The sequence below is a fragment of the Diceros bicornis genome, chromosome 1 (assembly GCF_020826845.1).
Source record: "Diceros bicornis minor isolate mBicDic1 chromosome 1, mDicBic1.mat.cur, whole genome shotgun sequence".
In the NCBI taxonomy this organism is placed as follows: Eukaryota; Metazoa; Chordata; class Mammalia; order Perissodactyla; family Rhinocerotidae; genus Diceros; species Diceros bicornis.
In genome coordinates this window covers 523,158-542,953 of record NC_080740.1, presented here as the reverse complement: position 1 = coordinate 542,953, position 19,796 = coordinate 523,158, and the positions used below count along the sequence as shown (strand labels likewise).

General features: G+C 57.2%; 1 protein-coding gene across 1 annotated transcript in view; it reads right to left on the bottom strand.

The window, feature by feature from the left end:
- Positions 1 to 19,796, bottom strand: part of OBSCN (obscurin, cytoskeletal calmodulin and titin-interacting RhoGEF) — a 159,170-nt gene that overhangs the window by 62,029 nt on the left and 77,345 nt on the right. Inside the window, 13 exon segments of the mRNA XM_058554620.1 lie at positions 139 to 405; positions 1,055 to 1,318; positions 1,873 to 2,136; positions 8,835 to 9,098; positions 10,431 to 10,694; positions 11,249 to 11,512; positions 15,203 to 15,466; positions 15,781 to 16,044; positions 16,147 to 16,413; positions 17,329 to 17,595; positions 17,999 to 18,271; positions 18,899 to 19,165; positions 19,378 to 19,644. Of these exon segments, the coding sequence (XP_058410603.1) occupies positions 139 to 405; positions 1,055 to 1,318; positions 1,873 to 2,136; positions 8,835 to 9,098; positions 10,431 to 10,694; positions 11,249 to 11,512; positions 15,203 to 15,466; positions 15,781 to 16,044; positions 16,147 to 16,413; positions 17,329 to 17,595; positions 17,999 to 18,271; positions 18,899 to 19,165; positions 19,378 to 19,644 (3,456 nt within the window).

Sequence of the window (19,796 nt, the reverse complement as noted above, 5' to 3'; positions counted from 1 at the left end):
TGGGGGGCAGAGCCTCAGGCCAGCTCTGCCGGCCCTGTGTGAGCCCGTGTCCCCACTGTGGGACTCCCAGGGTGGGGGTGCAGCCCAGAGGGTCCCCCCAAAGCATGCAGGCCCTGCACAGAGGGCCTTGAGGCCCACCTGTGATGGTGAGGGTGGCACTGGTGGCCTGGGAGCCACAGGCACAGGTGTACTCGCCAGCATCCTCCCGCCGCAGGTCCCACAGCACCAGCTCCACCACGTGGCCCCACTGCCGCAGCTCCCGGCGCCCCTCAGCCTGCAGCTCCAGGCCGCCCTTGCTCCAGACCACGGTGGCGCTGGGCTCAGACAGCTCGCACTGCAGGCTGGCCATGGTGCCCTCCTCAGCCTGCAGGCTCTGCAGTGGCTTCCTGAACACCACCTGTGGGGCTACGGGAAGAAGGGAGACAGGGTCAGCCCCGAGACAGGCACCCCAACACCCAGTCAGCCCTGCTGAGGGTAGGCCAGGCATGGCCAGTGGCTTCACCTCAGCTGCCTGGCCTGCCCTCAGGACCCACTGCCACGAGCTCCAGACGCTGCGGGTGGCAGAGCAGGTCATGGGTCTGGGTCCCCTTCAAGGGAAGGAGGGACCATGGTGGGGGCTGTGAGAGGAGCTCTGGATCCAGCCAGGGCTACTGTCATGTGGCTTCCACCCAGGACACCCATGGACAGGGCTGTGTCCCTCCAGGTCATCAGGGTAGGGGGTCCCGTCAGACCCCTAGGGCAGGGCCACGACCCTCAGACCCTGACTAGAGGCTGTGGGGGATGGGGAAAAGTTGGGTGGATTAAGACAGGGGAGAGGCACGAGGTGGGAATTCTGTCCCTACCACAAGCACTGGCCACATGAGGTCACCAGATGGAGATCTGCACCCAGCCAACAGACAACCAGACAATGCCGTGACGGGTGAGCAGACAGGGACAGAAGGAAACTGTCCAAGGCATAGAGAGGCAAGCACACATGGGGAGCCAGTGGGTACAAGACACAAGGAGATGAGAATGGGCACCTAAGCGAGTCCAAGTGACCATATGTGGTCATTACCCCTGATGGTCAGCGTGGCTGATGTCCTCTCCTGCCCACACACGCACGAGTACTCCCCGGTGTCTGCCACAGCCAGGCCACGGATCTCCAGCTCACACACAGCCCCGTCCTGCCTCAGGCTGACTCTGTCCCCGGCTCTGAGGGTCTCGGACCCCTTACTCCACTCCACGGGGGCCGCCTTGCTCAGCTCACAGTGCAGCGTGACCATGTTCCCTTCCGTGGCCTCCTCATTCCTCAGACCCTGTGTGAACTTGGCAGGCAGGGCTGAGGGAGTCAGAAAGACATGGACTGTCATGGTTTCTGTGCACACAAATGAGACAGGACATGGACAGCACAGACATGACAAAAAACCCAAGTGGACACAGGCCATGTGCTAGGTGTGCTGAGCACACACTATGGGTTGTGGCTCCCCTCAGCACAGTATGTGCACAGTGTGGCTGGGGTCCATTCCATGGCTGCCTCAGGCCTCATGCTTTCCATGAATCCAGTGAGCAGGGTAGGGAGGGTCAGAAACACACAGAACGTCAGATTCTCTGGAGAACTTTTGAGGCAGGACATGACAGGACAGAGGAAAAGACACAGACTCCAACAGGACAACAAGCCGGAACCCATGGTGACACGAGGGCTGGGAAGTGGCTTAGATGCTGGCTTCTCATGGTTTCTACAACAGCCCAGGAAAGCGGAAGAAATTCCATGGAGTTATGGGAAGAGGGTGACACTGAGATGGGGAGAGAACATGGAACGCATGCAGGCAGATGTCAGGAGGTCAATAATTGGACGCCAAAACACAGCTTTGCCCGGCCACACACGGTCTTTACCCCTGACGGTCAGCGTGGCCGAGGTCCTCTCCTGCCCGCACACGCACGAGTACTCCCCAGTGTCTGCCACAGCCAGGTCACGGATCTCCAGCTCACACACAGCCCCGTCCTGCCTCAGGCTGACTCTGTCCCCGGCTCTGAGGGTCTCGGGCCCCTTCCTCCACTCCACGGGGGCCGCCTTGCTCAGCTCACAGCACAGTGTGGCTGTGGCCCCCTCTGTGGCTTCTTCCTTCCTCAGACCCTTTGTGAAGTTGGTGGGCAGGGCTGAGGGCCAAAAAGACATGACTATCAAGCTTTCTTATTTTTTTTTTTAAGATTTTATTTATTTATTTTTCCCCCAAAGCCCCAGTAGATAGTTGTATGTCATAGTTGCACATCCTTCTAGTTGCTGTACATGGGACGCGGCCTCAGTATGGCCAGAGAAGTGGTGCACCGGTGCGTACCTGGGATCCGAACTCGGGCCGCCAGCATCGGAGCGCACGCACTTAACCGCTAAGCCATGGGGCCGGCCCTATCATGCTTTCTGAGCACACAGATGAGACAGGATGTGGACAGCACAGAGATGACAGAAAACCCAAGTGGACACAGGCCACGTGCTGAGTGTGCTGAGCACGTGCTCTGGGTTGCGGCTTCCCCAGCCCAGCCTGCGGAGCATGGCTGTGGCCCCTTTCATGGCCTCCTTTGGCCTCATGCTTTGTATGAAACTGATAGGAAGGGATGGGGAGGTTTGGAAAAACACAGAGAACATCAGATTCTCTGGAGAGTGTTGGGGGACAGGATGTGACAGGACGGAGGAAAATACACAGACTCCGACAGGGCAACAGGACAGAGCCAGCGGTGACACAACAGTGGGAAGTGGTTAGATTCTGGTTTCCTGTGGTTCACACAACAAGAAGGCGGAAGAAATTCCAGGGAGTTGTGGGAAGAGGGTGACACTGAGATGGGGAGAAAACATGGAACGAATGCAGACAGATGTCAGGAGGTCAATAATTAGACACCAAAACACAGCTTTGCTCGGCCACACACGGTCTTTACCCCTCACGGTCAGCATGGCCGAGGTCCTCTCCTGCCCACACACGCACGAGTACTCCCCGGCATCTGCCATGGCCAGGCCACGGATCTCCAGCTCACATACGGCCCCATCCTGCCTCAGACTGACTCTGTCCCCGGCTCTGAGGATCTCAGACCCCTTCCTCCACTCCACGGGGGCCACCTTGCTCAGCTCACAGTGCAGTGTGGCCGTGGTCCCTTCCATGGCCTCCTTGGTCTTCAGTTCTTGGATGAACTTAGCAGGCAGGGCTGGGGAGGATCAGACGGACAGAATCCATCAACTCCTCTGGAGGACTGGGGGCATGATGTGAACACTCAGGGTGGAAACAGAAGCAGGAAGGCTGGGCACGTGGGAGGAGGCAGACCAATGCATGTGTGACAGTGAGGTCTTCCTGTGTCCTGCCTGCCAAGGCACAGGGCAGTAGGGGACTGACCCCACCCAGGCGTCTTGTCTTCTTAAAGGGCACCTTGTCCCACCCATGACCTTTCATACTGGCTAAGGACTGACCTCTCCTGTACCCACATCTCCCAGCCAGGCTCCTCTAGCTCACCACCCTCCCATGCAGCAATGCAACGGACACTTCTCCCAGGAGAACCTCCCAGAGGCACCTTCTGGTCAGGACATCCACCACTCCATCATCACCCTCACTATGTGCTGCCCATCCAAAGTAGGGCATCCATCTAGCACTGCCCACACCTGGACACACCTGGGCACACAGCATGCCAGCCCCACCCAGGCTCTGCCTCCTCTAGCTCACACTTTCCTGTCCTGACTCCGCTGGACCCCCACTTCCTGGCTCAGGTCACTTAGACCCCATGGACTCCAGTCGTGGCCTCCTAATGATACCTCCGTCCTGCTGACCTACCAGCCTCTTCTCCATGCCGACTCCAGGCAGAGTGTCACCTTCACAGGTTATAGCTGAACAGGGCCCAGCCTGGTTACACCCTGTCATGGGCTGAGCTGGATCCCCTTAACATTCACATGGTGGGGTCCCAGCCCCCAGGGCCTCAGAAGGGGGCTACATGTGGAGATGGGTCTTTACAGAAGTGATTAAGGCAAAATGAGGTCACTAGGGTGGGCCCTGATCCCACATGACTGGTGTCCTTATAAGGAGAGATGAGAACACAGACATACAGAAGGGCAACCACGTGAGGACACAGGAAGAAGACAGCCGTCTACACACCAAGGAGAGAGGCCTCAGGAGGAACCAGCCCTGCTGATACCCAGATCTCAGACTTCCAGCCTCCAGGACTGGGAGGAAATAAATTTTTGATGTTTAAGCCAGAGTTATGTTGTCGAGCCATTCAGATTTTGGTACCAGGAGTGGGGTGCTACTGTGATACACACCTAAAACTGTGGAGGTGGTATTGAAACTGGGGAATGGGTGGAAGCTGGAACAGTTCTTATACACTCATTTCCATGAGTGAGGGGCGTGTTAGATAAATCAAGATTGCCTTGAAGACGTTATTTGTAGAAATACGGACATTAAAGGTGCTTCTGGTAAGGCCTCAAATGGAAGTGAGGACCACGTTACTGGAAACTTAAAACAGGTGATCCTTTATAAAGCCAGCGATCTTTTTATAAAGGTCCTCAGACAAGTACTTGCTGAGTTGTGTCCTAGAGTTTTATGGAAGGTAGAACTTGTGAGTTAATGTGGATATTTAGCTGAGGAGGTTTCTAAGCAAAATGTTGAGGGAGCAGCCTGATTTCTCCTTGCTGCTTATAGTACAATGTGAGAGAAGTTGAAGAGAGAATTGTCAAGCAACAAGAAACCAGAAGTTGAAAATTTAGAAAATTTTTAGTCGATCCAAATTGCAAAAAGGGAGAAACCATGTTCTGTAGAGAACACCAAGGGTGTGGCTGGAAAATCATTTGGTAAAGAGATTGAGTGTGAGTCCTGGATCCAACCAGCCCTCTCAGCAGAAGCTGGAATAGAGATAGGATTATACAGGAAGGATGTGTGGGGGACCCTCTTGCCTGATGGCTTGGACTCCTGTGGATTGCATGGGAGACCAACAAGGCTTTTGAGAATTTTATATCAGCAGAAACGCTGCCAACCATGACTGAATAGGACGGAGAATGGATGAAGCAATGGGGGCTGTCGGAGTTCTGGGATTTCCACAAGATGGGTTACTAGAGCTATCCAGCTGTGAACATATGTTATCCTTCAAGAACGGGAGAAAATGACTCCAAAGGCAATTCAAAGGTTGGCAGAGCTGCCACTGCATCCATAGGTTCAGAGGGCCACACCACCTCTTCCCAGGGCCAAGGGGGCAGGGTCACCACTCTGGTGGGCCCAGAGGACAGAGCATTGAGCCAGAGGAACATTCTCCAGACTTAAAATCTAACAGAATTTGTCCTGCTGGGTGTTGGGCTTATGTGGCACCAGTGGCCTCTTTCTTCCTTCTCCCTTTTGGAATGCAAACATCTATCCTGTGCCTGTCCCCCAGCTGTATTTTAGAAGTGCATAACTTGTCTGATTTCACAAGTTCACAGCTGCAGAGGAATTGTGCCTCAGGATGAATTGTATTTCAAGTCTCAGCCACACTCGATTTAGACAATATTCAGATCTGACTTTGGACTCAGAGGTGACACTGGAACGGGTTAAGACTTTTGGGCTTTGGGGATGGGATGAATGTATCCTGCATGTGAGAAGGACATGCATTTTGGGGTGATAAGATGGGCAGAGAGTTATGGACTGAATTCTGTCTCCCCTCAAATTCATATGTTGAAGTCTTAACCCCCAGGACCTGAGAATGTAAACACATTTGGAAATGAGGTCTTCACAGAGATAATTAAGGTAAATGAGGTCATTAGGACTGGTGTCCTTATAAGAAGAGGTGATAAGAGGAAATGAGGAGACGGAGAAGACAGCCGTCTACACACCAAGGAAAGAGGCCTCAGGAGAAACCAGCCCTGCCGACACTTTGATCTTGGACTTCCAGCTTCCAGATTGCAAGACTATAAATGTCTATTAAGTCACTGTCTGGTATTTGTTATACATCCCTAGCTGAGTGAGACAGCTCTTCAGAGGCTCCACACAACCTCAAGGGTGGATCCAATGCTGTCACCAGACACAATAGGGCCTGGCCTGTCTGGCGACTTCCTCTCTGAACCCCCCGATACTCCACCTCAGTCCTCCTGTGAATGTCCATCAAATGACATGCAAGCCCTCAATTCCATGCCTGGGCCCAAACCTTCCACATCTCTGCAGCCCCAGCCACATGAAAGCCGTTGCGGGCAACCCTCATGGACCCTGACGCCTGTCTGCTGGTGCCTCCCTGTAGATCTCTGCACCACGTACCCATGGGATCTGTACCCCAGGGCCTAGACAGGGCAGACCAGTATACTCTCAGTGTGTGCTTATGAGATGGATCAGACAAATGGTGCGTGTGACTCTGAGGTGACAGTAACATCGAGAGACATGAGGAGGGCAGAGAATGAGAAGCAGAGAGGTCACTCAAGTGCCCAAAGTTCGTCATTACCCAGGACAGTGAGCATGGCCGAGGTCCTCTCCTGCCCGCACACGCACGAGTACTCCCCAGTGTCTGCCATGGCCAGGTCACGGATCTCCAGCTCACACACGGCCCCATTCTGCCTCAGGCTGACTCTGTCCCCGGCTCTGAGGGTCTCAGGCCCCTTCCTCCACTCCACGTGGGCTGCATAGCTCAGCTCACAGTGCAGCATGACTGTGGACCCCTCTGTGGCCTCTTCCTTCCTCAGAACCTTTGTGAACTTGGCGGGCAGAGCTAGGGAGTCAGAAAGACACAGAAATCATCACGTTCTGAGCATGAGGAAGACAAGGGACACGGACGCAGAGATGACAAAAAATCCCAGTGGACACAGGCAACGTGCTGGGTGTGCTGAGCACACGCCGTGGGTTGTGGCTTCTCTCAGCCCAGTATTTGTACAAGATGGTTTAGTCCTCTCTGTGGCTGCCTCAAGCCTCATACTTTGTATGAATCCAGTGGGCAGGGTTGGGAGGGTTGGAAACACACACAGAACAAGAGATTCCCTGGAGAACTTTGGAGGCAGGACATGACATGATGGAGGACTCCAAAAGGACTGAACCAGTGGTGATATGAGGGCTGGGAAGTGGCTTAGATGCGGCTTCTCATGGTTTCTACAACAGCCCAAGAAAGTGGAAGAAATTCCATGGAGTTATGGGAAGAGGGTGACACTGAGATGGGGAGAGAACATGGAACAAATGCAGACAGATGTCAGGAGGTCAATAATTGGACGCCAAAACACAGTTTTGCCCGGCCACACACGGTCTTTACCCCTGACGGTCAGCGTGGCCGAGGTCCTCTCCTGCCCACACAAGCAGGAGTACACCCCGGCATCCCCCACGGCCAGGCCACGGATCTCCAGCTCACAAACGGCCCCGTCCTGCCTCAGGCTGATTCTGTCCCCAGCTCTGAGGGTCTCGGACTCCTTCCTCCACTCCACGGGGGCCACCTTGCTCAGCTCACAGCGCAGTGTGGCTGTGGTCCCTTCCGTGGCCTCCTCATTCTTCAGACGCTTTGTGAACTTGGCGGGCAGGGCTGAGGAAGTCAGAAAGACATGGAAATAAGCACATTCTGAGCACGTGGAAGACACAGGACATGGACAGCACAGAGATGATAAAAAATCCAACTGGACACCAGCCACGTGCAGGGTGTGCTGAGCACACGCTGTGGGTTTGGTTCCCCTCAGCCCCAGTATTTGCACAGTATGGTGTGGTCCATTCCGTGGCTGCCTCAGGCCTCATACTTTGTATGAATCTAGTGGACAGGGCCGAGAAGGGTCAGAAACACACAGAACATGAGATTCCCTGGAGAACTTTGGAGGCAGGACATGACAGGACAGAGGAAAAGACACAGACTCCAACAGGACAACAGAATGGAACCAGTGGTGACACGAGGGGTGGGAAGTGGCTTAGATGCTGCCTTCTCATGGTTTCTACAACAGCCCAGCAAAGTGGAAGAAATTCCATGGAGTTATGGGAAGAGGGTGACACTGAGATGGGGAGAGAACATGGAACAAATGCAGACAGGCATCAGGAGGTCAATAATTGGACGCCAAAACACAGCTGTGCCTGGCCACACACGTTCTTTACCCCTGACGGTCAGCGTGGCCGAGGTCCTCTCCTGCCCACACACGCATGAGTACTCCCCTGTGTCTGCCACAGCCAGGTCACGGATCTGCAGCTCACACACGGCCCCGTCCTGCCTCAGGCTGACTCTGTCCCCGGCTCTGAGGGTCTCAGGTCCCTTCCTCCACTCCACGGGGGCCGCCTTGCTCAGCTCACAGTGCAGCATGACCATGGACCCTTCTGTGGCCTCTTCCTTCCTCAGACCCTTTGTGAACTTGGCGGGCAGGGCTGAGGGAGTCAGAAAGACATGGTAACAACCATGTTCTGAGCACATGGCAGACACAGTACATGGACAGCACAGAGATGACACAAAATCCAAGTGGACACAGTGCTGGGTGTGCTGAGCACACTCTGTGGGTTATGCATTCCCTCAGCACAGTATGTGCACAGTATTCCTGGGGTCCATTCTGTGGCTGCCACAGGCCTCACACTTTGTATGAATCTGGCAGGCAGGGCGGGGAAGGGTCAGAAACACACTAAACATCAGATTCTCTGGAGAACTTTTGAGGCAGGACATGACAGGACAGAGGAAAAGACACAGACTCCAACAGGACAACAAGCCGGAACCCATGGTGACACGAGGGCTGGGAAGTGGCTTAGACGCTGGCTTCTCGTGGTTTCTACAACAGCCCAGGAAGGCAGAAGAAATTCCATGGAGTTGTGGGAAGAGGGTGACACTGAGATGGGGAGAGAACATGGAACGCATGCAGGCAGATGTCAGGAGGTCAATAATTGGACGCCAAAACACAGCTGTGCCCGGCCACACATGGTCTTTACCCCTGACGGTCAGCGTGGCCAAGGTCCTCTCCTGCCCACACACGCACGAGTACTCCCCAGCATCCATCACAGTCAGGCCACGGATCTCCAGTTCACAAACGGCCCCGTCCTGCCTCAGGCTGACTCTGTCCCCGGCTCTGAGGGTCTCAGGCCCCTTCCTCCACTCCACGGGGGTCGCCTTGCTCAGCTCACAGCGCAGTGTGGCTGTGGCCCCCTCTGTGGCCTCTTCCTTCCTTAGATCCTTTGTGAACTTGGCGGGCAGGGCTGAGGGAGTCAGAAAGACACGGAAATAATCACATTCGGAGCATGTGGAAGACACAGGACATGGACAGCACAGACATGACAAAAAATCCAACTGGACACCAGCCACGTGCAGGGTGTGCTGAGCATACGCTGTGGGTTTGGCTCCCCTCAGCCCCAGTATTTGCACAGTATGGTGTGGTCCATTCTGTGGCTGCCTCAGGCCTCATACTTTGTATGAATCCAGTGGGCAGGGCTGAGAAGGGTCAGAAACACACAGAACATGAGATTCCCTGGAGAACTTAGGAGGCAGGACATGACATGACGGAGGACTCCAAAAGGACTGAACCAGTGGTGATACAAGGGGTGGGAAGTGGCTTAGATGCGGCTTCTCATGGTTTCTACAACAGCCCAAGAAAATGGAAAAAATTCCATGGAGTTATGGGAAGAGGGTGACACCGAGATGGGGAGAGAACATGGAACAAATGCGGACAGACGTCAGGAGGTCAATAATTGGACGCCAAAACACAGCTTTGCCCGGCCACACACAGTCTTTACCACTGACGGTCAGCGTGGCCGAGGTCCTCTCCTGCCCACACACACACGAGTACTCCCCGGTGTCTGCCACAGCCAGGTCACGGATCTGCAGCTCACACATGGCCCCGTCCTGCCTCAGACTGACTCTGTCCCCGGCTCTGAGGGTCTCAGGCCCCTTCCTCCACTCCACAGGGGCCGCCTTGCTCAACTCACAGTGCAGCATGACTGTGGCCCCTTCTGTGGCCTCTTCCTTCCTCAGACCCTTTGTGAACTTGGCGGGCAGGGCTGAGGGAGTCAGAAAGACATGGTAACAACCATGTTCTGAGCACATGGCAGACACAGTACACGGACAGCACAGAGATGACACAAAATCCAAGTGGACGCAGGCAACGTGCTGGGTGTGCTGAGCACACGCCGTGGGTTGTGGCTTCTCTCAGCCCAGTATTTGTACAAGATGGTTTAGTCCTCTCTGTGGCTGCCTCAAGCCTCATACTTTGTATGAATCCAGTGGGCAGGGTTGGGAGGGTTGGAAACACACACAGAACATGAGATTCTCTGGAGACTTTGGAGGCAGGACATGACATGATGGAGGACTCCAAAAGGACTGAACCAGTGGTGATATGAGGGCTGGGAAGTGGCTTAGATGCGGCTTCTCATGGCTTCTAAAACAGCCCAAGAAAGTGGAAGAAATTCCATGGAGTTATGGGAAGAGGGTGACACTGAGATGGGGAGAGAACATGGGACAAATGTGGACAGACGTCAGGAGGTCAATAATTGGACGCCAAAACACAGCTTTGCCCAGCCACACACGGTCTTTACCCCTGACGGTCAGCATGGCCGAGGTCCTCTCCTGCCCGCACACGCACGAGTACTCCCCGGTATCCCCCACGGCCAAGCCATGGATCTCCAGCTCACAAACGGCCCCGTCCTGCCTCAGGCTGATTCTGTCCCCGGCTCTGAGGGTCTCGGATCCCTTCCTCCACTCCACAGGGGCCGCCTTGCTCAGCCCACAGCGCAGTGTGGCTGTGGTCCCTTCTGTGGCCTCCTCATTCCCCAGACCATTTGTGAACTTGGCAGGCAGGGCTGAGGGAGTCAGAAAGACATGGAAATAATCACATTCGGAGCATGTGGAAGACACAAGACATGGACAGCACAGAGATGACAAAAAATCCAACTGGACACCAGCCACGTGCAGGGTGTGCTGAGCACACGCTGTGGGTTTGGCTCCCCTCAGCCCCAGTATTTGCACAGTATGGTGTGGTCCATTCCGTGGCTGCCTCAGGCCTCATACTTTGTATGAATCTAGTGGGCAGGGCCGAGAAGGGTCAGAAACACACAGAACATGAGATTCTCTGGAAAACTTTGGAGGCAGGACATGACAGGACAGAGGAAAAGACACAGACTCCAACAGGACAACAAGCCGGAACCCGTGGTGACACGAGGGCTGGGAAGTGGCTTAGATGCTGGCTTCTCATGGTTTCTACAACAGCCCAGGAAAGTGGAAGAAATTCCATGGAGTTATGGGAAGAAGGTGACACTGAGATGGGGAGAGAACATGGAACAAATGCGGACAAACGTCATGCAGTCAGTAACTGGACACGAAAACACAGCTTTGCCCGGCCACACATGGTCTTTACCACTGACGGTCAGCGTGGCCGAGGTCCTCTCCTGCCCGCACACGCACGAGTACTCCCCAGTGTCTGCCACAGCCAGGTCACGGATCTCCAGCTCACACACGGCCCCGTCCTGCCTCAGGCTGACTCTGTCCCCGGCTCTGAGGGTCTCGGGCCCCTTCCTCCACTCCACAGGGGCCACCTTGCTCAGCTCACAGTGTAGTGTCGCCGTGGTCCCTTCCGTGGCCTCTTCCTTCCTCAGACCCTTTGTGAACTTGGTGGGCAGGGCTAGGGATGGTCAGAGGGACACAGAGAAGATCAGGCTCTCAGGAGAATTTGGGGGTCTGGACGTGGACACTGGACAATGCAACATTCACACTCTGGAGTCAACAAGGAATAGACGCCTGGACTTATGGGTGGGTAGTGGAGCTGTGGAGCAAAGACAGACTGGGCCAAGTTCATCTGGGTGAAGGCCAGAGAGGAGTCGGAGAAGTTGGGATCCTCGGTGGGGACCTCAGGTCAAGGAGAGACACATGGAATTGACCACAGTTCCCACAGGATGGAGGGAGACAGCAACCAGGCCTGTGTCAGATTGCATCTGATGCCAGATTTGAGGGCCCAGGCCCCTTCCCCACTCTTCACGCACCCGACTGTCCAGCTCACACCACACCATGGCTGTGGCCTCCTCTGTGGCTTCCTATTTCTTAGTGATTTTGTGTTCCTGACAGGTACAGCTGAGGAAGGAGACATGAAAAAGGCTGCCTAAACTGTCCCATGAGTTTGCACCAGAGCTCCTTTCCCATAAATTCCTGCTGTTTCTGAGGCCAGAGCCCGGGACCGACCAGGGCTGACCAGAGCAAGGCACATCCCAGCCAGGAGGGAAGCAGGAGCTGCCCTTTTCCTGGCCAGTCGCCCTCAGACCTGCATACTTCTGCAAGCAGCTCCCTTGGGCCACCTGTAGCTGGTCAACTCGGGTCCTCTGCTCCTGGGCCACTGGCAGCGCCTCCCAGGGTGGAAGCTGCTCAGACCACGTGATGGGCCTCCAAGCCTACGTCCTCTATGGCCTCTCAGTGGGCCTGACCAGCATGCAGGCCTGGTGCCTCCGGACTGGGGATGCTGCGCTCCATCCACGCAATTGAGGTGGCATGGTGGCCTGGCCTCTCCCCAAAGGTCTGAATGTTTGTGCACATGACGGTCCTGCCCGGCCTCCAGAATCCTCTTCTTCACCGTCCATCCTTGTTGTGTGAGTGGGACCCGCTAGAGCTCAGGACGTGAGACTTCTGTGAGCCTCCAAAGCTGTCCTTCCCTCTACTTTCTCTGAGACATCCCCACCCCCATGCCGCTTTGTCACTGTTTCTCCCGGGTCCCTCCAGCACATAGCAGACAGGCTCGTCCTGCCTCTGTCTCATCTGCTTCCCCCATAGTAAGTGACTAGGTCCTCACAAGGGCTACTGAGGACCAGGACCCTTGGCATGGGAGCTGACCAGGCCACCAGCCACACCACGGCCAAGCCCTACCCTGACTCCCCATCTCCAAGAGTCTCCAGCCCCTTCCACCAGGGCCCAGGAGCACCCTGCTCAGCTCAGAGCACAGTGTGGATGTGGCCCCTCCTGTGGCCTACTCAGGCCTCAGAACTTTTGTGAATGGGGTGATCAGGGCTGGGAAGGGTCAGACAGACACACGGACCATCAGACTCGGAAGTTGGCAGACAAGAAATGGGCCACAGACACCACGCTGGCAACACAGGGACCTGCTGGAGGCAGGGCCCCAAAGTACAGCAAGCAGTAGCCTTGCTTTAGCACCGCCCAAGACCCCAGGACCCCAGCCAGGGGACACCCACGTGGCAGCTACTCCAGTGCACAGGGGACTCCCACCTCCACCTACTCTGGGGAGGCCACCGGCCGTGTGCCCCACATAGGATATGGCCTTGTCAGCCCCTAGCCCGTGGGCCAGCCCTCCCGCTCCAGCTCACCATGCCCCCACCATCGGCCTGTGCCTCTCATCCCACGTCCTAGCCCCAGGCCTCCCTGCCTCGCCCCAAAAGACTCCCTCCTACGGATGATGCAGAGAGCCAGTGAATCCAGTCATGGACACCAGACATGAAACTCCCCCAGAGGGACATGCATAAGCCTTTTTTGGCTCTGGATCCCGTCCTCACATGGCCCTCTCTGACTCTCCCTTCTGTGCTTCTACAGCCAAGTTCTGTCCACACACAGACCCTATCCTCACACCTCACCTCCCACACACAGACCTCCACATCTGCTTCACTCCACAACCCCCTCACCTCCACACCCCCCTCACCTCCACCTCACCTCCACACCTGCCTCACCTCCACCTCACCTCACCTCCATACTCGCCTCACCTCTGCGTCACCTCCACACCCGTCTCACCTCCACCTCACCTCCACACCCCCTCACCTCCACCTCACCTCACCTCCACACCTGCCTCACCTCCACCTCAGCTCCACACCCCCTCACCCCCACCTCACCTCCACACCCGCCTCACCTCCACCTCACCTCCACACCCGCCTCACCTCCATCTCACCTCCACACCCCCTCACCTCCACCTCACCTCCACACCTGCCTCACCTCCACCTCATCTCCACACCCCCTCACGTCCACCTCACCTCACCTCCACACCTGCCTCACCTCCACTTCAGCTCCACACCCCCTCACCCCCACCTCACCTCACTTCCACACTCGCCTCACCTCTGCATCACCTCCACACCCGTCTCACCTCCACCTCACCTCCATACCCCCTCACCTCCACCTCACCTCCACCTCACCTCCACACTTGCCTCACCTCCACCTCACCTCCACACCCCCTCACCTCCACCTCACCTCACTTCCACACTCGCCTCACCTCTGCATCACCTCCACACCCGTCTCACCTCCACCTCACCTCCATACCCCCTCACCTCCACCTCACCTCCACACTCCCTCACCTCCACCTCACCTCACCTCCACACCTGCCTCACCTCCACCTCAGCTCCACACCCCCTCACCCCCACCTCACCTCCACACCCGCCTCACCTCCGCCTCACCTCCACACCCGCCTCACCTCCGCCTCACCTCCACCTCACCTCCACACCCCCTCACCTCCGCCTCACCTCCACACCCCCCTCACCTCCACCTCACCTCCACACCCCCTCACCTCCACCTCACCTCCACACCCCCTCACCTCCACCTCACCTCATCTCCACACCCCCTCACCTCCACACCTGCCTCATCTCCACCTCACCTCCCCATCCCCCTCACCTCCATCTCACCTCCACACCCCCCTCACCTCCACCTCACCTCCACACCTACTTCACTCCACATCTACCTCACTCCACACCCACCTCACCTCCACACTTGCCTCACCTCCATCTCACCTCCACACCTGCCTCACCTCCACATCCCCCTCACCTCAATCTCACCTCCACCTCACCTCATCTCCACCTCCACACCCTCACCTCCATCTCACCTCCTTACCCACCTCACCTCCACACCCACCTCACATCCACCTCACCCTCTATTCCCAGACCTCACCTCCCATGGCACCCAGACATTGGATGGTGGTCCCTGGGACCTCCCCACACGGCTCTTTCATGGCCCATCATGAGTGTCCTGGCTTCCCTACCTGGATCACCCCTCCTGGCATTCCTGCCTCAAACACTACTCTTTGATTTCCTTCCTGGGTCCTCTCCTGGCATGCCCCAACCCCCGAGGTCTCAGGACGACCATAACCCCACTGTTTGTATTGTGTTTGCCCTCGACTTCCCCAACATGACACCCCTGAGAGCAAGAAGGGCCTTGTTCTCTGCTGTTTATCTGAGACAGACCTCACACACGCAGGTGCTGAGAGACTCGTGCTGCAGAAAGGCAGGGGACACACAGAGAAGCAGAAAAACCACACACAGAAGAGGGCAGAGTGAGGGATGTGACCAAGTCCTCAGACACGAAGCTGCTGCTCCACATGGCCACACACGGTCTTTACCCCTCACAGTCAGCGTGGCCGAGGTCCTCTCCTGCCCACACACGCATGAGTACTCCCCAGCATCCGTCACGGCCAAGCCACGGATCTCCAGCTCACACACGGCCCCGTCCTGCCTCAGGCTGACTCTGTCCCCGGCTCTGAGGGTCTCGGACCCCTTCCTCCACTCCACGGGGGCCACCTTGCTCAGCTCACAGCACAGTGTGGCTGTGGTCCCTTCCGTGGCCTCCTTGCTCCTCAGTCTTCCTATGAACTCGGCAGGCAGGGCTGGGGAAAGTCAGATAGAGAACGTGAGATTCTCTGGAGATGGTTGGGGGACAGGATGGGACAGATGGAGGAAAAGACAGACTCTAACAGGACAACAGGATGGAACCAGTGGTGACACGAGGAGTGGAAGTGGCTTAGATGCTGGCTTCTCGTGGTTTCTACAACAGCCCAGGCAGGCGGAAGGGGTTCAATGGAGTTATGGGAAGAGGGCGACACTGAGATGGGAGAGAATGTGGAATGAATGCAGATGGATGTCATGGAGTCGATAACCGGACATGAAAATATGTCTATGCTTGATCACTCATGGTCTTTACCCCTGATGGTCAACATGGCTGACGTCCTCTCCTGCCCGCATATGCATGAGTACTCCCCAGCATCTACCACGACCAGGCCACGGATCTCCAGCTCACACACAGCCCTGTCCTGCCTCAGCATGACTCTGTCCCTGGCTCTGAGGGTCTCAGGCCCCTTTCTCCACTCCACGGGGGCCGCCTTGCTCAGCTCACAGTGCAGTGCGGCTGTGGCCCCTTCCGTGGCCTCCTTGCTCCTCAGTCTTCCTATGAACTCGGCAGGCAGGGCTGCAGCAAGGTCCAACGCACGCAGAACGTTCTCTCCGTCCTCCCAGAGGGGACGAAGGGGGCTGCACGGGGCTGTGTGGGCAGGGTGGTGGGGACACTTACCCTTCACAGTGAGAGTGGCCGAGGTTGTCTGGTCCCCAAAGCAGCAGAAGTACTGCCCACTGTCCTGGGGCCGCAGGTCCCGGACCACCAGCTCCAGCATGGTGCCCTCCTGCCGCAGACTGTGCTTGCCTCCTGATCGCAGAACCTCGTCTCCCCGGCGCCACTCCACAGGGGCAGCCACCGACGACAGCGTGCAACGCAGTGTCGCAGCACCACCCTCCAGCACCTCCACATCCTTCAGCCCCTCCCGAAACTGCGCTGGCCGAGCTGCAGACAGGCACGGGCTCAGCTTGGCCTTCACCCCCTGAATCCCACCTGGGGTCCCACCTACAGTGGAGAACGGCTGGGGGCAGCAGCTGCAGGGCGCAGGCAGGCCCACCTCACCTCTTCTGCATCACGGGCTAGTGAGGGGGACCCTAAGACCTCTGCTCTCTGGGAGGGGGAGCCAAACAGGAGGGAACAGAGAAGGGCAGAGTGTCATGGGCTGATTCTGACCCCCAAATCTATATGTTGGAGCCCCCAGGGCCTCAGAAAGGGACTGTATGTGGAGACAGAGCCTTTAAAGAGGTGATGAAGGTAAAATGAGGTCACTGGGGTGGGCCCTGATCCCACATGACTGGGTCACTGGGGTGGGCCCTGATCCCACATGACTGTGTCCGTATGAGAAGACGAGATGAGGACACAGACACTCAGAGGGATGGCCATGTGAGGACACAGAGAGAAGACGGCCATCTACACACCAAGGAGAGAGGCCTCAGGAGGAACCAGCCCTGCCCACACCTGGACCTCTGACTTCCAGCCTCCAGACTGGGAGAGAATGAATGTCTGTGGTTTGAGCCCCCAGGCTGTGGTGTCTCTTACGCAGTCAGAGCTGACTGAGACAGATGCAGATGAGCAAAAAACAGGAGAAAGGAGACACCGATGTCAGAACACAAGACAAAGACAGAAATGAAGTAAAACCGAGACTGCTGGTCAGGAGACCAGGAGAGAACAAGGGGGCTCTACCAGAACAGCAGATTCCCAAAGACAGGGGAGGGGGCAGAGTGAGATGGACAAGCTGCTGGAAAGAGAGGTGGACACAAGGTCCTGCGGACCACCCCCAGAGAGAGAAGGAGTCAGATGGGGTCCCAGGGTCCCTACCCTGAGCAAGACAAGAGATATGGGCCCTGCCCGGGGGCTCACCATGGACCCTGACAATGGAGCTGCTCCAGGCACCGGTGGCCTCACACTTATAGCATCCACCGTCCTGCAGGGTGGTGCCAGTGATGACCAGCTGGGCCCGGCAGCCCTCGTAGGTCAGCCGGCACCGGGCCGATGGCCGCAGCGCCTTCCCATCCTTGGTCCAGAACACAGGGCTGTCTGGAGCAGCAGTCTCACAGACGAGGGTCAGATCCTCCCCCTCCGTGACCGTGGCATCCACGAGCTCCCGGGAGAAGGCACTTGGCTTCTCTGGGGACAGAGAGGGAAGCACAGGGCGCTTGTGGGCTCCTGCAGGAGAAGCCCTGGGTCTTGCTGCAGACCAGGCGATGCCCCGGGTCAGTGCCCACCTGCCCCACTCGGGCTGGGGCTGCAAACGGGGCCGCTGGGGGAACAGGGAAGCTCCATGTGGCTCCCCACACCAGAGAGCTGTGGCCTGGCCCATGCCACACTGACCGTGGGATCACCTCTGCATAACACGTGCACATTTCATCCTGAAAAAGCCCTGCTTGGTCTACCAAGCCCACCTTCCCGGAATCCAAGAGCCTAGCACACGGGCAGCCCACAGCACCTTCTCTGGGAGCCCCAGGACCACTCAGCTGCACCCTCAGCCACACGGACTGGCCCCCACCCCAGTACCAGAGACACAGCCTACCTGTGATCCTCAGGGCAGCCGAGGCCCGCTGGTCACCTGCCTCAAAGTGGACGGTGCCCGAGTCTTTGAGTGTGAGCTGCCGCAGGGTCAGCACGTGGTAGCCTCCAGGCTGGGCCTCAATCTCGTTGAGCTCGTTGGTCTGGAGGGGGGTCTTGTCCAGGAACCAGTGGACGGGACCGTAGTCGGCAGGGGACACACGGCAGCAGAAGGTGGCTGAGGAGCCCTCCTGTACCTCCACATCCCCCAGGTCCTCCGTGATGAGCACACTCTGGCCTGCAGGGGCGCAGACAGGCACGTCACAGTCGCCCTTGGCCGAGGGAAACATGGCACCCCCCCAAAACCCGGGGTGGGCTCACAGCCATGAGCGAGCAAGTGACTTTAACAGGCTCAGGATGACGAAACCCAGAAAACAGTAACTGGGTCAGAGCTGAACCATCCAAAAGTATTTTCTTAGGTCCACCAGTGAGCCCCAAACCCACCTTTGGGGTCCTTCTGCAGAGCCCACAGGGGATCCACAGTGGGCCCCTGCCCCAAGCTGTGCTCCCCACCTGACTGTGCCAAACGTGCCCGATCCTGAAGTCATGTAATGCAATTAAGTCTTGAATTAACAGAAAAAATATGAGTGTGCAAAAGACGTGTGGCTATGTTAAAATGTAAGTCAAATGCTTTGGAAAACTGACGATATGAATCACTAGAAGAAAATATTCTTGCTGCTGACATAGGTTTGGCGAAAGCTTACAGAGAAGTCACAAACGTGGGGGTGGATCCTGCATCAGACTGTCCAGGGCCCGACAGAGCCCCGATCTCTGACCCACCCTGAGCCCACTTTAACCAAGGCTCACACCCCAGCGTGCTGCCGCCAGGAAAGCCGTGTGCAAACCAGCGAAGTGCAGGCCTCACCTTGCACCAGGAGCCGGGCGTGGGACCGGGCCTGGCCAATGTCACAGCTGTAGGTATCACTGTCTGCCTTCTCCAGGTCGCTGATGGTGAGCCTTAAGGTCAGGCCCTCCTGGCTGGGTGTGTGCTTCCCCGAGGTGCGCAGCTCCATCAGGCCCTTGTGCCAGGTCACCACAGCCGCGGGCCGCTCTGTCTTGCACAGGAACACAGCCGTGCCCTTCTCCTCCAGCTGCAGGTCGGCCAGCTCCTCCGTGAACCAGTTTGCCGTTTCTGGGAAAGGGGCAGGGGTGTGTGTGAGGCCCACAAAGACCCCACGCCGGACCTCGGCACAGGGCGTCGCTCCACCACAGGCAGTCCTCCTCCTGATCCGCCCATGGAACCTCAGGGGCCTGCATGCCCCTTCTTTGCTGGGCCCCCCTCCGTTCCCACCTGGGACACCCCAGAGGCCACCGGGGCCACCCCAGGGTCTCTCGTGGGGTTACCTTCCACGCGGAGACTGGCTGTGCTCTTGGAGGCGTCCGTCTCACACGTGTACTCGCCCGAGTCCTTGAGGGAGACCGCACGGATGACCAGCGTGGCCCTCACGCCTTCAACGAGCAGCTCGTACTTCTGGCTCTTGCGAATGGCCTTCCCATCTTTCAGCCAACGAACCGGGGTGCCGGCCCGCGACAGCTCACAGCTCAGCACCACATCCTCGCCCGGTGCAGCCTGCCGGTCTTCCAGGGGCTTCATGATGTCCGCAGGCCTCTCTGAAGGGAGCAGAGGAGGCAGCCCATGAGGCACGGCCACGGCCCCAGCCACGCTTGGGGTGAAAGCAAGGCAGGCAAGCAGAAACCTTCAGACTCCCAAGGCCAAGACAACAGAACCTGCAGCTCTGATACCCTGACCTTGGACTTGGGCG